This window comes from Bos taurus, chromosome X, assembly GCF_002263795.3.
Source record: "Bos taurus isolate L1 Dominette 01449 registration number 42190680 breed Hereford chromosome X, ARS-UCD2.0, whole genome shotgun sequence".
Taxonomy (NCBI): domain Eukaryota; kingdom Metazoa; phylum Chordata; class Mammalia; order Artiodactyla; family Bovidae; genus Bos; species Bos taurus.
The window spans coordinates 134,224,519-134,238,476 of NC_037357.1; the positions used below are offsets into that span (position 1 = coordinate 134,224,519).

At 51.4% G+C, this 13,958-nt stretch overlaps 1 protein-coding gene across 1 annotated transcript in view; it reads left to right on the top strand.

Moving 5' to 3' along the window:
• The first annotated feature begins 659 nt into the window (after positions 1-659).
• Positions 660-13,958, top strand: part of ANOS1 (anosmin 1) — a 210,918-nt gene continuing 197,619 nt past the window's right edge. Inside the window, exon 1 of the mRNA XM_059883913.1 lies at positions 660-991. Coding sequence (XP_059739896.1) covers positions 785-991 — 207 coding nt within the window. The 5' untranslated portion in view covers positions 660-784. The remainder of the gene's footprint in view (positions 992-13,958) is intronic.

Genomic DNA, 13,958 nt, shown 5'->3' on the forward strand with positions numbered 1-13,958 from the left:
AGTGGACGCAGTTGAAGAAGAGAGGGAAGGAAGGAAAGGAAGCAAGCAGGAAGGAAGAGGGCAAAGGATGAGGAAAGAAGGAACGGGGGAGGGGGCGGAGGGATTTGGGGAAAGCGGGGGGTGGGGGTGGGGTCAAAGTCCCTGCCTGTCTCCTCTTATTGCGCCCAGGCAGTTCTGTCCATTCGCTCCTTTCCACTCTTCGGAAAAGGGAAATCCAAATACTCCAAAGCATATGAGTAGGACCTGGGACCACTGGAGTCGGAAGCAGGGATGGAAGCCCACAAGTTCGGGGGGCGCTTCCGTCTGTCCTTAACTTGTTCTCACGTCCAGGTGGGGTTCCAGGCCCTGATGCCCAGGCCAGCACTTGACACCCAGGCCCGGGGCCTGCTGTTGAGGCCCGACTGGCGAGGGGGTGCTGAGGGGCAGGAGGGAGCGTAGGCGGAGTGCGCGGAAAGCGGACTCCCAGGAGAGGGGCGCACGGGGGCCGCTCGGCAGGCGGGCGCGCTCAGCAGGCGGGCGCGCGTCTGGCTAGCTTGGACCTGCCCACTGCCCTCCGCCGGCCCCGCCCATCCCTGTCACTCACTTTCCTCTCAGCCAATGGCGCGGCCGCCTGTCACCCTCGCTCCGTCCCCCCCGGAGGCGGGGCCTGGGGAGGGCGCGGGGCGGGAGTGGCCTGATTGAACTTTGCCAGCGGAGTTGCGGCGGCCGCGCGGTCCCCGGCGGCGGTGCGGAGCTGGCAGCGTTGGCCAGCGCCCGGCGCCCGCGCGCCCTCCGACCCGCAGCCATGGCGGCCGGGGCGCCCGGCGCGGCCCTGACCCTCTGCCTCTGGCTGGCTGCCTCCGCGGGCTGCCTGGCTGCCGGCTCCGGCGCGGCCGCTGCCCGGCGCTTGGATGAGTCGCTGGCGGCAGGGAGCGTACAGCGCGCCCGCTGCGCCTCCAGGTGCCTCAGCCTGCAGATCACGCGCATCTCCGCCTTCTTCCAGCACTTCCAGGTACGCACAGCCGCGCGCCCGGGTCCTCCCCTGGCGCTGCGGGGCGCGCGCCTTCCAGCCTCGCCGCTCAAACTTCTCGCTCAGCGGCAGCCGGCCGGGGTCCGGCCTTACGCGCGGGGTGGGTTGTACCTTAGGGGAGGGGGGGGGCGGTGGGCGAACCCCCTTTGCAGCCCCTAGCCGGCTCCCGACCTAACTCCCTTCTTCCCCGGGGAAAACCAAAAGGCGGTTTCCCTTGGGAAGGGAGAGCGGTTTTGTGGCTTCCAAGGATGGAGTGGGGTAGGCTCTGGGCTTGTGAGTTGCCCCGGGACCTCCGCCGCGGGACTGCGGGCCTCTGGCCAGTCTCCCCTCAAAGTCCCCGGGCGCTCCCGGCCCTCCGCGTCGCGGGCAGAGCGAGCGAGGCCCGCGCTCCGCTGCGCCCGAGGACCCCGCGCGACCAGCCCCGGCGCCGCAGGTGCCCGCCGGCCGAGACTTTTTTGTCTTTGTTGAGCTTTGCTTTCGCACTCGGCGGGCCGAGAGCTCGCGGTCCACCCTTGGAGCCTCGGCCAGGGGTCGTATCTTTCAGCGAGTTTGTGTTGCGCGGGGTGGGGTGGGGTGCTGGTTACTGCCGGTGACTGTGCCTCCCCAGTTCGGAGCCTCAGAGCTTCTTGGTGTCGCCAGCGAGTGGCGTGGAGACTAAGGGATGAGATGGCAACGGATAAGGGACTTGGAGGCGTCAAGTTCGGATGTTCCGAGAGGACTCCCGGAGCCAGTATCTCTTCCAACCCTCGTAGATTTTGCCGGCTTCGGGGTATAGGGGCGCGTGTGCGTGTGTAGAAGATTCAGGGGACAGGAAGCTTGATGCCAGTAGATGGTTGGGATGCTGGGGGGAACCACAGCGGGGAGTGACTCAGGGACCCTGGGTGCCGATGGGCGCGCGGGAACCGCTCCCGAGCCGGCCCCAGGCGCGTCTCGCAGCCGCGGTCCCCAGCTGATCGGAGCGCGCTCACTCTGCAATCATTCACGCGTATAACCTAATTTCTCTCGTGTGCTAGCTTCTCGCCCTCGCTGTCTCCTCTCTAGCCTTGTAGTCGTTCACCTGTTATAAGATCCCAACTTCTGGCTGCAGGGAAAACTGCGGCTCCCATAAAGGGGCCGCGCGGCTCCTCGGTGGGTTTCTAAGCGGAGTCCCTCTGAAATAAACGAGGCGCTTCTCGCGCTTGCGCGGGGTCAAAGGGGCCTTCCAAGGGTCCGCGGGCACTAAGCTGCGATGGGAGCCATCGTAGTGACCTTGGAGTTTGGGACGAATCTCCGAAGCCTTTAAGCCCCGTTCATTCTGGCGTGAGAGAGCTAATGAAACCTTGGCCAGAATGGCCCACGAAGAGCTAAAAGTTGGGATGTGCAGAGAGTGAACCCGCTGGCCAAGTCTGCACGCGCCCGAGTACGCTCGGTTCTGCGTGTTCGCAGAGAAGGGGCATCCGTAGGTTTGAGAAAACTCCGCGATCCCATTTGGTCTTCAGGGAAGGGACCCGGGGGTGTGGTCTCCTGCGCTGAAATTCCGCGGACACCCTGGAGAGGGTCCCTCCCAGCCACCTGGATTCTTGCCCCCCTGCCCTGCCCTGCGGTCGCTCTTCTGAGGCAATGCCACCCTATTGTTCAAACAACGACATAAAACAGCATCCTGTTCCCAGGGAGAAAGACTGTCTTTTCTTTTTCTTCTTCCCTTCCTTCCTTCTTTAAATTGAACTGTCAGTCGCTGTAATTTATTTGTTTTACAGTTTCAGCGCCTAAAGAAACAGTGCAGATCAAGCCAATTCCCGTGAAAGGCTTTTCTTGTGGTCTCTTGGCATGATTTCTCTTCGGAAGAAAAAACTGCTGACAGAATACACATTGCCAGACAATCCTGATTACATTTTAATTAGCTGGGGTGGGGGGTGAACTAAGCTGCAAATTACTCAGTTAGGACTTAATAACGGCTGTTTCTGCAATCAATGGCAAAGCCATTCTTGGAGGTTTAACCCTACCCTGGTAATGCCTATCTGATTTATCTAAATTGCAGGGATTAAGCTTTCTTAAGATTTGAAAAGACAGAGGCGCACGCTCCTTATAAAACCTCAAGCTTCCCCGTCCCTCCCCTCTTTAAATAATTGGAAGGATGCTGAGGTATCAGGCAGGGGGCAACTGCAGGTGGGATTTGTGAATTGGTGGGAAGGGCTGGGCTGGAGAAAGGGCTTGGAACAGTGCCTTTTATCAGGGATACCCCAGCCACCCACATTTGTGCAAATAAGCCTGAGTGGAAGGCTGTCTCTGGTGCAGGTAGCGGTTCCCAGTTTCTCTTGCGTGGTTCCTGACCTGCTTGTAAGGGTGGAGGAAGGTTCGCCTGCAGCCTGGAGGCCAGACAAGCGTGTGGACTCTCAGTTGAGTTCAGTTCAGTTGCTCAGTCGTGTCCGACTCTTTGCGACCCCATGGACTGCAGCACGCCAGGCCTCCCTGTCCATCACCAACTCCCGGAGCTTGCTCAAACTCACGTCCATCGAGTCAGTGATGTCATCCAACCATCTCATCCTCTGTCGTCCCGTTCTCCTCCCGCCTTCAATCTTTCCCAGCATCAGGGTCTTTTCAGATGAGTCAGTTCTTTGCATCAGGTGGCTAAAGGATTGGAGCTTCAGCATCAGTCCTTCCAATGAGTATTCAGGACTGATTTCCTTTAGGATGGACTGGTTGGATTTCCTTGCAGTCCAAGGGACTCTAAAGAGTCTTCTCCAACAAAAACGTTCAAAAGCATCAATTCTTCGGCCCTCGGCTTTCTTTAGAGTCCAACTCTCACATCCATTCATGACTACTGGAAAAACCATAGCTTTGACTAGACAGACCTTTGTCGGCAGAGCAATGACTGCTTTCTAATATGCCGTCTAGATTGGTCACAGCTTTTCTTCCAAGGTTAGTAGGTTGATTTACTTCAGAACCAGCTGCCTTTTTTTCTGGCCCCGGGGCCACATAGAAACGTGCTGTCCGTGGTTAAATAGTAAGAAGTGTTGTGGAAGGAACTAAACTATCAAACCCGTTTTTTCTGCTGTGACCCTTCTCTCTTGGCTTGTCCGTGGTGTTTTAAATTTGCTCTCCAGCACTCTTCTCGATAAAGAATAATTTAAAGATGAAGTCATTCGCGTGGATTTCACTGTTCATCTTTCTCTTGTGCAGTGCTTGTGTTATACCCAAACATCAGACGTTTCACTTGGAATTACCAGCAGTACACAATTTGGATTTTCTGGCTCATCCCTCGAGGGCCAAGCTGGGGCCAGACTCAGAAAGGTGGCAGAGGTAGTGTTAGTCGCTCAGTCGTGTCGGACTCTTTGCGACCCCATGGACTGTAGCCCTGCCAGGCTCCTCTGTCCATGGGATTCTCCAGGCAAGAATACTGGAGTGGGTTGCCATGCCCTTCTCCAGGGGATCTTCCTGACCCAGGGATCAAATCTGGGTCTGCCACATTGCAGGCAGATTCTTTACCGTCTGAGTCACCAGGGAAGCCCACCTCCCAAAGTGCCCTGTGTGGGGGTGTACACAATGGATGCCCCACAGGGGAATGTCGCAGGATGTGTGTAGACCATCATGGATACCCAGGATCTGATGAGCACGCACACTTGCTCAGGCATGATGCTCGCCTGGGGTCCTTTCCTGCCAGCTGCTGGGCCAACGTGTTGGACCTTGTTTTAGCTAGATCATAGCTCAGCTGGTAAAGAATCGACCTGCAATGCGGGAGACCTGGGTTCGATTCCTGGGTTGGGAAGAGCCCCTGGAGAAGCGAAAGGCTACCCACTCCAGTATTCAGGCCTGGAGAATTTCATGGACTGTATAGTCCATGGGGTTGCAAAGAGCTGGACACGACTGAGCCACTTTCCCTTTCACTTTCGGGAAGTTAGGCTTCCCTGGTGGCTCAGTGGGTAAACTGTCTGCCTGCTATGTGGGACACCCAGGTTCGATCCCCAGGCTGGGAAGTTCCCCTGGAGAAGGAAACGGCAACCCACTCCAGTACTCTTGCCTGGAGAGGCCCATGGACAGAGGAGCCTGGTAATCTACAGTCCATGGGATTGCAAAGAGTTGCCCATGACTGAGAGACTTCAGGAAGTTGAACTAGAGGTCTCCCCTTCCTCCTGCTCAACCTAGAGTGGATGGGCAGCCCGCCCCCCCCCAAGGGTGCTCAGACCGCCTTAGCAGAGGCAGTTAGCTGCCTGCACCAGGAATGGGTAACAGGCTCATTCCTGTGGCGTTGTGGCCTGTGGCTGGTCGTCCACAAACACAGCTTGCAGCTTCCAGCGTGGGACGGTCATGGCCACCACTAAACTGTGGGCGCGTCAAAGCATGCACGTGCCCCCCCAGCGTTCCTTGTGCCCACTCTCAGGTTGCTGCAGGGGGCAGAGTGTGACAGTACTTTGATGGGGGGGCGTTGGCAGGGAGAGGTTGGGGAGGACTGGGGCTCCGGGGGGGCCCCAGAGTGTTAGGCAGCTCAGAACCTTTGCTGGAGAGGAGAGGGAGGTGAGAGGCATCATGCCTGCAGAGATCTCCAGAACATGCTTCAGCATCCCAGCAGATTCCACACTGAAAAATGCAGACTCAGAGACGAGATCACTGAGAATTCCAATAGGTGGTCTTGGCGCGGTCACCCCCAAGCTGCAGGGCTCTTTCTGAGCTTGAACCACATGCACGGATCTGTGTCCCTGGGGCCGGCCCTGGTTTGTATTGTTCAACCCCTGGAAGCGGTTACGCCCGCTTGTCCTGGGGATTTATTCATAGGTTGTCCTTAGTGTTCAGAGATCTGATAACTGACGTGTTCACTTCGGAGTAACCTGGCCCTGCACTTATTTTCTCCGTTCTGTTCAGTTGCTCAGTCGTGTCCGACTCTTTGAGACCCCATGGACTGCAGCACACCAGGCCTCCCTGCCCATCACCAACTCCCAGAGCTTACTCAAACTCATGTCCATTGTGTCGGTGATGCCATCCAACCATCTCACCCTCTGTGGTCTCCTTCCCCTCCTGCCTTCAATCTTTCCCAGCATCAGGGTCTTTTCCAGTGAGTCAGCTCTTCCCATCAGGTAGCCTAAGTACGGGAGCTTCCTTCACTAGAAGATTAAACAAGAGGGACACTAAGCCTGAAAGAAGCTCTGTGTCTTTTTGGGTGAATCTCACGTATCCTGCCTGAGTGGCTTCCTCGCTTGTGCTGGGACATTCCTGGTGGCCACCCCGCCTGTCTCCCCAGGTTCTGCGCATCACGGCTGTGATGGAGCTGAGCCTCAGATCCTCGCAGAGAGGAGTCCTATCCCTGAATGTTAGCAGACCTGCAACCTGCTCTTCCTGTGCCTGGGTATTCTCAAAGTAGGCACAGTAGACGAGGGCTTGAGGAAAAATAGCCCGAGTGGAATAAAAAGTCTGAGTGAGCCTTATCTCTTGGCCAGATTTTGGGACCTGATGGGGCGAAGTGGATGGAGTCTTGGAAGATAAGTAGCAGGTTGCTGGCGGCCTTGGTCCTAGGGCTCTAGGATTTTATTAGTGCGAAGAGATTCTTGCTTAATGGGACATGATTCACTCTTCCAAGTAGCACTGAGAGCCTGGTTTAGGTAACTGATTAGAGATCAGAGGCTTTCTTCTAGCAGTAATTGGAGGCTGTTTGTTTTGGCAGAAGAGAGAATAGAGCTGGCGATTAGCTCATTCTGCATAGAGGACTAGCCTCTGCTCTCAGAAAAAGTAAGCAAATAATTAGCGCATCGGAAGCCTTCGGTAGCCACGAATCAGCCCCAGGCTGGCAGAGTTTTGAAGCAACGATCCTGTGGTGAATATACTCAAGTCTTGGTGTGTCTGCTGGGCCTGCAGTGAGGTCGAAGTGACATGCTGAAAGTCTCTGGGAAGAAAGGCCATCCTCAAGTTTCACCTTCGTATATCCTGGTCTGGGTTGCTGGATCTCTAGTTGTGTCTCCAAGAATTTCTAACTTTGACCCAAAACTAAACACTATTAGGTTGTTTGCATGCATGCTCGGTCGCTCAGTTTTGCAACTCCGTGGACTGCAGCTCATTGGACTTGTCTGTCCATGGGATTTCCCAGGCAAGAATACTGGAGTGGGTTGCTGTTTCCTCCCCCCGACCCAAGGATCGAACCTGCGTCTCTTGGGTCTCCCACATTAGCAGTAAGATTGTTTACCACTGGGGAAGCCCAAACATTAGGTTATACATGGCAAATTTTCTTGCTTCTAATAAACTGTTTCTCATTGAACATGATTTATTTATTTTAATCGGAGGCTTATTACTTTACAATATTGTAGTGGTTTTTGCCATACACTGACATGAATCAGCCATGGGTGTACATGTGTCCCCCATCCCGAACCCCCCTCCCTCCTCCCTCCCCATTCCATCCCTCAGTGAACATGATTTAAAAGTCTATCTTATTGTGACTATTATAGAACGTTATAAAACTACATTGGAAAATACTTGTGGACTTATTGATTTCTTTGTGCTGTGTATCATTAGAGGAGAAATATGTTTATATATTTTATATATTGTGTGTAGTATGTATCTATATACATTTCAGTATATTATCCCTTGTGGCTCAGCTGGTAAAGAATCCACCTGCAATGTGGGAGACCTGGGTTTGATTCCTGGGTTGGGAAGATCCCCTGGAGAAGGAAATGGCTACCCACTCCAGTATTCTGGCCTGGGGAATTCCATGAACTGTGCAGTCCATGGGGTCGCAAAGACTTTCACTCACTCACCCATATTAATAAAAAACATACACGTATGTATGTTTAGAGACTTCCATTTAAAAGCTAAACTTCAGTTCTTTGTGTAGTCATTCCTGTTCTAAAAAACTTATGTGAGGTTATTATATTTTTTAAAGATAGACTCATCAGTTTTCATTGTATAACCTCCCTTGGTGTGTTTCAGTGAATGGGCATACAACTTTCAGGCTAGGTAAAGAAACTTATAACACTCTCTGCAGGCACTGCTTGTATTAACTCAGAAATGCAGAAGTCCCTACATGTGACGCCATCCAGCCATCTCACTGACTCGATGGACGTGTCTGGGTGAACTCCGGGAGTTTGTGATGGACAGGGAGGTCTGGAGTGCTGCGATTCATGGGGTCGCAAAGAGTCGGACACGACTGAGCGACTGAACTGAACTACATATGACTTGGTCATTGCTTTCCAGAAATCTGACTCTTAAACAATTTTGAGGGTTGGGGTTGGGAAGATGATCGGTGAAGCATATCCATATTATTGACCGATGTTTGGTATCTGAACGGTAGTACTGGGGGAAATAATGTATGCCGGTCTGTCTAGTCAGGGCTATGGTTTTTCCAGTGGTCATGTATGGATGTGAGAGTTGGACTATAAAGAAAGGTGAGCACCAAAGAATTGATACTTTTGAACTGTGGAGTTGGAGAAGACTCTTGAGAGTCCCTTGGACTGCAAGGAGATCCAACCAGTCCATCCTAAAGGAGAACAGTCCTGGGTGTTCATTGGAAGGACTGATGCTGAAGCTGAAACTCCACCCCTTTGGCCACCTGAGCTGACTCATTGGAAGAGACCCTGATGCTGGGAGGGATTGGGGGCAGGAGGAGAAGGGGATGACAGAGGATGAGATGGTTGGATGGTATCACCGACTCGACTCAATGAACATGGGTTTGGGTAAACTCTGGGAATTGATGATGAACAGGGAGGCCTGGCATGCTGCAGTTCATGAGGTTGCAAAGAGTCGGACATGACTGATCGACTGAACTGAACTGAACCGTTGGGATGCTTTGTCAAATTATTCCATAACTGCGAACACTGTTGGTACACTGTCTGAGCGCCAAGCCCCGACTGAGAGTTCTGAAGTCAGCCACCTTTCCACATTTCTTTTGCACTCACCCTGGACTCCATATTCTGAAAGTCTGATTGTCTGTCAACATATGGCATTTATTAAGTGTGACCTAGTTTTTGCTCTTCCCATTAATCAAAGATATCTGTAAGTCCTTCCAACTTCAGATCAGCATGAGGTAATGAGGCATTACCAAAGTAGACTGATAAAACGGATATCGTCGACCTTGTAGTTATTTTTTGCACCATCCGTCTAAGGAGAATGTGTAATTTCCTTTGGCTTCCCTGAAGCAATGGATCTGGGGCATAGCCGCCTATCCCTTCTCAGGAGATGCTGTTGGTGACCTTCTGGCCCCCGGTCTGCTCCACCGCCCCCCACCCCAGCCCCTGGATCAGCTGCTAATAGCTTACAGCTGCTCCCCCTTGGAGACTGACCTTTCGCCCCTGGGCACCGTCTTGCCAGCAGGGTCGCGCATCCTCCTTCCTTGATGAGGGCAAATCATGGTCATTGGCTCACCGCAGGGGGGATCCAGGAGGCCAGCCCTCTTGCTGGGATCAGCTCTGGTTCAGTTTATGCTCTGCAGCCTTGCGTGGGGCCAAGCTTCTCAGGGCTCTCCCTGAGACGGCATGCCTGCTTCACCTCTGCCCTTCCCTCCCCTTCCTCTGAGAGCTTCCCCTATCCATCACGTTCACAGAGATGAATGCCTCCAGGAAGCCCAGACACCTCCCTTCAGGTGCCTCTTCTACCCTAATTCAGCCCCTTCCTCCTGCAGGTTACACACCTTGATTCTTATCGGAATGATTCATTCAATCTCGTACAGATAATAGACTGTAGAAGTAAAAACATGACCCAGCTTCCACAACCCTCAGTTCAGACTTTTCCCCACTGTCCCCTTTATTTATTTAATGTTTATTGTAGATTGAAGTATACCTGACGCAGCTCAGTGTACTTGAAGTCTGCTTGGTTCAGCTCGTAAAGAATCCGCCTGCAATGCGGGAGACCTGGGTTCGATCCCTGGGTCGGGAAGATCCCCTGGAGAAGGGAACAGCTACCCACTCCAGGATTCTGGCCTGGAGAATTTCATGGACTGTATAGTCCATGGGGTTGCAAAGGGTCGGACACGACTGAGCGACTTTCACATACTTGACTTACAATGGTGTGTTACTTTCTGCTGCATAGCAAAGTGAATGGATTATGCATAGACATATATGCACTCTTTTTCCGATTCTTTCCCCAGGTAGGTCATTACGGAGTATTGAGTAGAATTCCCTGTGCTGTACACCCTTGTTAAACATCCTTGTTAGTTATCTACTTTATATAGAGTAGCGTGTACATGTTAGTCCCAAACTCCTGTTTATCTCCCCCACCTTTTCCTCTTTGGTAACCATAAGTTTGGTTTCCAAGTCTGGGAGTCCGTTTCTGTTTAATCGTTCTAGATCAGGAAGCACTCAGAGAGTCAGGACGTTTTCTGTTATTTGTTTTAGTTTTCTCTCCTGATGATTTCAGTGGAAAGATTAAAATCTTGATCCTAACACATAAGCATATCATGTGTTATCCTAACACACAAGTATATCCCTGTAAATATACACATGTGCGCACATGCATATATCATGCTTCTTCACTGCCTGTGTGAAATACACACACACAGACACACGCACACACATCACATATATCATGCTTCTTCACTGCCTGTGTGAAATACACACAGATACACACACTCATCCCTGTATATAAATACAGTCGGCACTGTGTATGTGCTGGTTCTGCCAGCTGCAGTTGGGCGAATCTGCAGATGAGGACTCTGCAGAGACAGAGAGCCAGCTCTACTCTGCCACTGTGTATGAGACTTGAGTGTCCGCAGATTTTGATACCCACGGGGGTCCCAGAAGCCCACAGTCCTCACGGGACAACTGTACTATGAAGCCAGCTTGAAACAGTGTGTGAGAGCTGGACAGTAGATAGCGTCAGGGGACATCAGTAACCTCAGTACCCCCGGCAGGTCTAAGAAGATGCAAGGAAGACCAGTTAGTTCAGATATTACGCAGCTCTGGATTTACTCAGCAAGTGACCAAGGGTGCCACGTCCCCCCAGGACCTATTTGTTGTTGTTCAGTCACTCCGTCAGGTCTGACTCTTTGTGACCCCATGGACTGTAGCCCGTCAGGCTGCTCTATCCATGGGATTCGCCAGGCAAGAATACTGGAGTGGGTTGCCATTTCCTCCTTCAGGGGATAGTCCCCACCCAGGGATGGAACCTGCATCTCCTGCATTGACAGGCAGATTCTTTACCACTGAGCCACCAGAGACCCCGAGTCCCCTCCATATGTGTAAAAGACTTTACATGCCCACGGTTTCAAAGTGGTGAGCTGAGGCATTTCCCCAAGTCTGGGACAGACGGTTGGATAAAAGTGGTCATCCCTGAGAGCCAACAAGTAAAGAGTGATTGATGCAAGCCTTGTCTATGGCTCAGTTTCATGTAAATTTCAGACTGTAGATGCTGGATCTCTTTCTCCCTTTAAAAAAAAAAGAAGCACGTCACTTTAATCACTTCCATTTATTTCAGCTGATATCGATGGATTGCTGCAATTTCAGAGATGAGGCTGTAAAATCCTGAGGGATTTAGAGTCTGATATAAGAACTAAGACTTATAAACAGACCACGGCAGTCCACCAGGGAGGGGTTGGGGAGAGTTATTTGTGTGAGATCTCAGAGGAGGGGTCCTGTTGCGTGAGTGGATGTTTCCCAAGGGAGATGATATGAGCTAAGCACAGCCACTGTGGGCTCTTCCAATGTAGAAGAGCCAATGTGAGTCGATGCAGAGTCCTGCGGGAGTGCGGTCTGTCTGCTGGGGACCTCTTGGTGGCTCGTGATGGACAGGATACAGCGTCAGCCCACCCAGACAGCAGCCAGGTGTTGGGGACTTTTGGTGAAAGCTGTTACAAAGCTCAAGTCTGTTGTTCTGCAGGACAGGTTGAGAGCAAGTCATCACACTTGGCGATGTCTTCCTGGTTCTTGCTGATCTGGTTGAACTTCGGGCTCCACCACCAGTTGCCCTAGGCTATTGAGTTGATCTCTCTAGAGATCCTTCCCAGCACCCCCTGAGAAAAAGCCCCAGCTGAGCATCAAAAAGAAAGAAAGGACTGCCTTTCCCCTCTCCCTGCAGTCACACTTTGGCTTACAGTAGGATCCCACTTCTGAATTGGTGGGGCTGGACCCAAAGCAGAATCTCTGCTGAACGACCAAGCCACAGGCTAAGTTATTTGGTGTTCATTATTTTTTATGCAGTCTTGACGTTGACAGAGTTCAGTTCAGTTCAGTCGCTCAGTCGTGTCCAACTCTTTGTGACCTCATGGACTACAGCATGCCAGGCCCTCCCTGTCCATCACCAACTCCCAGAGTCCACACAAACCCGTGACCATTGAGTCAGCGATGCCATCCAACCATCTCATCCTCTGTCATCCCCTTCTCCTCCTGTCCTCAATCTTTCCCAGCATCAGGGTCTTTTTAAATGAGTCAGCTCTTCGCATCAGGTGGCCAAAGGATTGGAGTTTCAACTTCAGCATCAGTTCTTCCAATGAACACCCAGGACTGTTCTCCTTTAGGATGGACTGGTTGGATCTCCTGCAGTCCAAGGGACTCTCAAGAGTCTTCTCCAGCACCACAGTTTAAAAGCCTCAATTCTTTGGTGCTCAGCTTTCTTTATAGTCCAACCCTCACATCCATACACGACTACTGGAAAAACCGTAGCCTAGACGGACCTTTGTTGGCAAAGTAATGTCTCTGCTTTTTAATATGCTGTCTAGGTTGGTCATAACTTTTCTTCCAAGGAGTAAGCATCTTTTAATTTCATGGCTGCAATCACCGTCTGCAGTTTACAGAGTAGTTTCACATAAAATCTCTCTCTGACCTTCACAGCAACTCTTTTGAGGTCAGGAGCATTATTTTGATAGATAAGACAACCAAAGCCATCGGAAGGTGAGATAATCAAGGCTTCGTGGCAGAAACTCAAGCCCTAATTGTCACATTGCCAGACGTTTATGCTAAATGATCCACTTCTCAACATGTTAACAGGGAGAGAAGTCAGAGTTAACATGTCAGCTGTAATATCATCAAGGATCACTGAGTCTGGGGGGACATGGATTCATTGCCTCCTGGAACCACCATTGTGTCATGAAGTATCGAAGTGAAAGGTTGTTGGCGTGATAGAAGAAAAAGATATGTTAAAAATACCACTCCATCAACAAGATCCCATGTGCCCTCGTCTATCCTAGTTCTTCCAACCAACACAAATCTGTCACACGCAGTTATCATTCAAGTAGCTTAGTTTCTGGGGACTCAGCGTGTTTCGTGATTCCCGCCCACAGAAGAATTATTTTCTACTAGAGGGAGAGACTGATAGACATTTGTGCGAACAGTTGTGGAAGTGAAGGAAGTATTATAATCATTAGTCGTCTTTTAAATCTTTATACAGCCATTTGACACACAGTTGTAATTTCTTAGATGAAGACTTTTCCCTTATAAATTGAGTTTGTGTTAAGTTGCTTCAGTCACGTCCAACTCTTTGCAACCCCATGGACTGTAGCTTTCCAGGTTCCTCTGTCCATGGGATTCTCCAGGCAAGGATACTGGAGTGGGTTGCCATTTCCTTCTCCAGGGGATCTTCCCGACCCAGGGATCGAACCCGTGGCTCTTACGTCTCCTGCACTGGAAGGTGGCTTCTTTACCACTGGTGCCACCTGGGACGTCCTGAGTTTGTGTAGGCCTACCAGAATTCCCCTTGTCTACCCAAATAGCAGAGACGTATTATAATCCTCGCAGAAATATTTCATGAACAGCTGGACTTCTTAATGTCATAGAGGATGAGTCTGTTGTCTGGGAATCCCAGAGGTCTCAGGACTTCAGCCTTGACCTTCATTCTTGGCTGCTGTTGCTGTTCTGTAACAGGACATATTCGGAGTATTGGCCAGTGGTGATGATAGCTTGTAGGTATGTGAATAGCAACTTCCAAGACCTGTCATATGCTCATTTACTTGCTTTTTTTGTTTGTTTTGAGTGGTGTGTGTGTGTTTACACTTGATCATTCTTTCCAGCTTCCCAATAATACATAAGCATTAGACAATAAGGAATTCTGAGAAAGAATGTAGAAA